At 37.1% G+C, this 5,502-nt stretch overlaps 1 protein-coding gene across 1 annotated transcript; it reads left to right on the top strand.

Annotated features, from left to right (window-relative positions):
• Positions 1-924: 924 nt before the first annotated feature.
• LOC149049482 (angiopoietin-related protein 7-like) lies at positions 925-2,832 on the top strand. The gene is made up of 3 exons (XM_089198430.1): positions 925-1,123; positions 1,275-1,676; positions 2,078-2,832. Exons 1-3 carry the CDS (start codon positions 1,048-1,050, stop codon positions 2,347-2,349), a joined length of 750 nt encoding a protein of 249 aa, XP_089054556.1. The 5' UTR covers positions 925-1,047; the 3' UTR covers positions 2,350-2,832.
• Positions 2,833-5,502: the final 2,670 nt, after the last annotated feature.

The raw sequence follows: 5,502 nt of genomic DNA, 5'->3' as shown, positions 1-5,502 counted from the left end.
CCGAAACAGTACTGTCTGCAGTTAGTTATATATATACATATATATATTATTATATTACCATTTAGGATTTTAATACGTTATAAGGAACTTCCGTCTTATAACAAAAATAACAGTGATGGCAAAACAAGCTTCAACAGCAAAGAAAGCCGGAAACTACAACGGACACACATGTGTGAGTAATTTCTAATGATTTTAAGTGTAAACTGTTTATATTTCGAAATCGTTATAAATCGACCGTATTTCGTACCCCATACTATTCCTTATAACATGTTCAAATTCTTAACGATTCCTCTCGTAACACCGAGTCACACAACGCGTGACGCCTTCGTGAATTTATCGTTTGCTTTTTTTCCGAAACGTGACCATGCGACGCATTTGAGTTTTTAAAAGAAAATATTTTTGTAAGAACGGTTGCTACGGGGGCAGTTTGATTTCCGTTGACTCGCAAGAATGCGCCACGAAAATAGTGACGGCACACCTGGAGATTTCAATTGATCTAAGGAATTTTAGCGTTATATCTTAGACTTATGCGATACTTATGAATGAAATTGATAAAAAAAAATTATTTCTCGTGACCTTTTTGATAAGACAGTCAACATATACATTAATTCTTTAACTACATTTAAGAAATGACGAGGTTTCGCCTTAGAATTTGGCTTGCTAATCAGCTTTTGTTATAGGAGCTTATTTCACTGAACTAGGGTTTTACTTTGATTTTGATGTTTGAACGAGCAAAGGAGCAGATATCTTTAAAGAAAAAAAAATTAACAGACTTCACACTCACTACGACTCAAAATATGCGGTCAATATTCTTACGTTAATTGATCAAGAGTTACATTAATTTTGTGGTATGTTTCAAACATCCTTCACAATTTGGAGGGGAGATTCCCGAGGAATACAGTTGTCTTCGAGCATTTTCTTATCACGTTTCGAGGTTTCAATAGCTGGGTATAAATACAAGGTTGAGCAGTTGTAAATTCTTCAATCTACAACTGTGTGCATGAACTCTCATGCTTAACGGTCGGAGAAGAAAAAAAACTTTACATCATGCCTACATTGCTGCTCAGTGTGACACTTTTATTCTCGATTCAGTTGTTATCTTCAGTTTTTGGATTTGAGAAATGTAAGATGGAAGCCATTCTCTGTTATATTGTGATAGCCACTGTATTGTTTCTTTTACTTGGTTTCATATCATTTGTTTTTTTTCCCTATTTTAAACTCTTTACTTGATACTCTAATAGAAGATCAAACTATTTTCTTGTCATCTTTAAAAGCTAATAACTGTGCTGAGCTTTACAACTCTGATCAAAGAATCAGCGGTGTTTATACAATCTATCCTGATGGAAAACTTCCCTTTGATGTATATTATGACCAGACAACAGCTGGTGGAGGATGGACAGTGATCCAAAAGAGACTGAAAGTTTCCGATGATTTTAACCGCACCTGGGATGACTACAAACATGGCTTCGGTAATTTCCTCGTTGGTGAATATTGGCTTGGATTGGAAAAGATCCGCCGCTTGACCGAAAATAAGACAGAAAACAGGCTTCGAGTAGTTCTTGGGGTAAAGGCTACGAAGCGACTAGTTCCTAAAAAAACTTTTTACGCTGAATATGCGTGGCTTAAAATTGGAGACGAGGAAGCGAAGTACAAGCTGAATCTTGGAAATATTATAGGTAAGCCCAAGACAATCAACGTTAATAGAAGCTAAACTTTTATCATGATTATACGTAACTAGTTTTATAGGTCTCTATCCACATCTCGACTCATTCAGTCTCTTTCAATCCTGTTATTTACTTGCAATTCACGTTTGCCAAACGACTCTGTTCACAGTGTGTCTAATCTAAGTCATGCAAAGGCCTCTCACACTGATAAAGTGGCTCGCCTCTTTGTGACTCAGTGGCAGTGTTTCAAGACCACTCTACATCAAGTTCCAAATTTTTTTTTTTTTTTTTCAACCTTAAGGTGGTCGAGATGATAACATATTTATCCTATCTTTCCGCTCCTCCACAGGGTAGTATCTTACGGGCTTAAATTGATATCAATGCTTATTTTCTCTATTTCCCCTTCTTTTTAGACATGACTGTTGGTAAAGATTCTCTCAGTCATCATAATGGCTTCAAGTTTGGTACCTTTGATAAACATCACGCTGGTCCTAAATGTGCGTCAAAAAGTGGAGGAGGCTGGTGGTACGATGAGACATGTGCTGGGCTCTCAAATCTCAACGCTGGATCGGAAAAGATCTCTTGGGCAAGGCTAGATCGTAAACTTGCTGCTGGCAGTGCTCCCAAGACAACTGAAATGAAAATCAGACCTATGAACTTTTCTTCAAATTTACTTACTCATTAGTTTGTTTAAAAATGTGATTGAAGGGCCGGTGAGTATGGTACAATAAGCGTAGTAAAGTAAAGCATCCATATAACCATTTGATGATGTACAACCAAGCATTAAAATGCTTGTTTTAAATGCTTGATTGTTTGAAATGAAGTAGAAATGCATTTATAAAAACGATGATATGTAAGAGGCAAATAAGTTTATACATTCGTGCTGTGTTTTGTTTGTATACAAATATTAAAGCTTTTATTTTTATGCAAATTTGCTGCAAATTTGTGTCTTTCGTTGCCACTATTTAATTAAAGATAAAATTCAGTAGAAGATGGTGAACTATCTAACTTGTAAGTTAGAATAACGAACACCAGCATTGAAGCTATTGAGATGTAAAGAAGTAAATTTTCAAATGTAATAGAACGGCTTTTTAAAAATATTGGCGATGGTGAGGAGACTTACTTAATTATTCATCTTTCAGAAATAAAGATTTAATTGCTTAAACCAGGAGCAAAACTATTGGAATCTTTGTTTACTTCAATTCCTCAGTGGAATGTTAGTCTCCTTTATCTGATTAACATTTATGAGAAAAACTTATATATCCAAAAGCTTGGATCAAAAATTTTAACCTTGTTGTGATTGCCGGCAAAATTGTCCCCCATTGTGAACAAAGATGTGCTCAGCTGAGCTCGAAACTTGGTCCGGTCCTTGGTATATTCTCTACTAAAGACTACGTTGGATCGCCTGACCTTGAAATCAATTAACAATTTGCGTTATTGGTCCAGTTAGACAGAATCAATTAGGTGTGACAAAATTGATTCTAAATATAGCCCTTGGAAAAAAACGAAAATATTCCTAGCCAATCTATTACTGTTTTGTGGCCATTAGGACACTTATCTTTTTTTTTTATTGAACGTGTTTTTCTATTAATAGTTCTTTTATAAGGCCAAGGCTACGGCAAGAGTTCTCAGCAAGTCAAATCACAATGCAACCATAATTGGAGGATGCAAACAAAGTTTGGTTATTCTTTGGTCGATGATCACTTTGTCATTCCCGACTGACGTTCATTAAATCATTTCTTAAGAAGATCTAATAGCTGCGCAGCTTTCGGTAAATTAGATGCACAAAACAGCTAACAGATGGTCCGTGTGTTTAGATTGCTTTTTTTGTTTTTGTTTTTGTTTTTGTTTTTTTTTTATGAAATCAAGTTCAAACGTCTTTTGTAGTCCCTTGCCATTCGGAACTTCCTCGTAATCTTTCTGTTCGCCTAGATGGTTTAAAAACGAACAGTACGAATTCATAGATATAGAGAAGAAGGGATATAGATGTTTATATTTAATGGTTGGCCGTTTCAATGCATCCTTTTCAAATGTGTTTCTGCTCTGTGAACGCAACTTTTGGGAGGTCAAACTTGTAAGGTCGCTTGATTTGCGGGGTTTGATGTCTGATTATCTATTTACGTTATGCAGCAGCTCCCTGACTTAAAGCCAAGGTTTTTCTAGTCTAGACCTCAGATAAATCCTCGCAACAGCCTCCATGCTATCAGATGTTAGACAGATGTCAGGTTTGAGGAACAATTTTTGATTTGAGCTTCGTTGAAATGAAAAAGTTTCTATAAGAGTTTCACAATGTTGATTTCGATATCTTGCTGTTTCAGAAAGATAAGTTCGGGTCACGGCAAGGGCTAAAGGACAATACCTTACGCCAGGGTCTGTTAGTTTCTCTTTAGTCTCAGAGAAGACTAAGTCCCCGACATTTCAAATTTTGAATTTATATTCAAGTATGATGGAGTTCGTGTGAACTTACTTAGTGCGTAACGGATTTGACACGAGACTGACAGCTCTGAGGTTATTTCCTCCAATAAAGATATTCACTTCACCGTGACAAAACCGCAGTTTACCGTCACAAGTTATGGATATTGATCCGAGTCAGTTGAGATCTGCGTGACAACGGATGGAGTAACCATATTTTTTTTTTAATGTTTTTTAAAAATAACTTCCCATTGCCTTTAATTATAGTTAGGTTACCTCGACTTCATTCTAAATGATTTATGATGGTTTCCGTTGTTGCGGTGTTGACTCTTTTTTTTTCTTTTTGGATGCGGTATTTCGGTGAACAACAGCTCGTATTGCGGTGTGGCGGTGATCTCAAACCTTACGGTGTACGATGTTTGTAATTTCAAACCGACGGTGTCCGGTGAAATAAACCATTTCCGGTGTTGCAGTTTATTCTTTAACTCTTTTAGAAACTAGATTTTGGCAACGTGTGCTGATTGACCACAGGCCGTTTTCGTTTATTCTTTACTTGACCTCTGGACCTATACCACACACACTGTCGGCCAACCAAAGACCAGCGCGTGATAAAAATGAGTGAAACTCGTCAAGATAACTGCATAATCGAATGCCTTGTTTTTTTACTTCGAGGAGAGAAAAGATGGTGAGAACTACCGTGAGAAGTGTTAATTTAGATGCTGGGTTCAGAGAAACGAAAAGAGCCTTTCAAAAGCTGAAGGAAAGCATTACGAAGGTTTTTTAAACATGTTACCATTCTAATACCCTCATATATGGGCGGCCGTCACCACCAAAAATACAAGGATGTCAAATAGATCAGCAAATACAAAGATGGTGTAAGGATCAGCTGCAGGATAGCATAGCTAATAAAGGAATGGCATGGCCAAATTATAGACAGTCTAGTTTTCCTTCGTGAAATAGAACACCCTAAACATGAATAGTTTAGCCAAATGAGAAACGGTCTAGTAGCCCATGTTGAGTTGGAACATGAGATTGTGAAATGGACTAGCTCAATTACGAACAGCTTAGCACTCATTTGCAATACAGTACTCAAACGGTGTAGCGTTGAGTTAAACGGCTCAGGGTAACGTCGAGTAGCACAGCGTACGCACAAACGGTGTAGCGTTGCGGGAAATGGCTCAACGTAATGTCGAATGGTACAGCGTACATACAAACAGAGTAGCGTTGCGTGAAGTGTCTTAGCACAATGTCGAATGGTACAGCGTACACACAAATGGTGTAGCGTTGCGTGAAATGGCTCAGCGTAATGTAGAATGGTACAGCGTAGACACAAATAGTGTAGCGTTAGGTCGAATAGCTTTGTAAAACATCAGACGCTCTATCTGAACATTAAAATTACTTAGTATTACTTGAAATATTTCGATGT

The sequence above is a fragment of the Pocillopora damicornis genome, chromosome 2 (genome assembly GCF_964200805.1).
Source record: "Pocillopora damicornis chromosome 2, jaPocDami1.2, whole genome shotgun sequence".
NCBI lineage: Eukaryota > Metazoa > Cnidaria > Anthozoa > Scleractinia > Pocilloporidae > Pocillopora > Pocillopora damicornis.
This window is presented reverse-complemented; position numbering and strand designations above follow the sequence as displayed.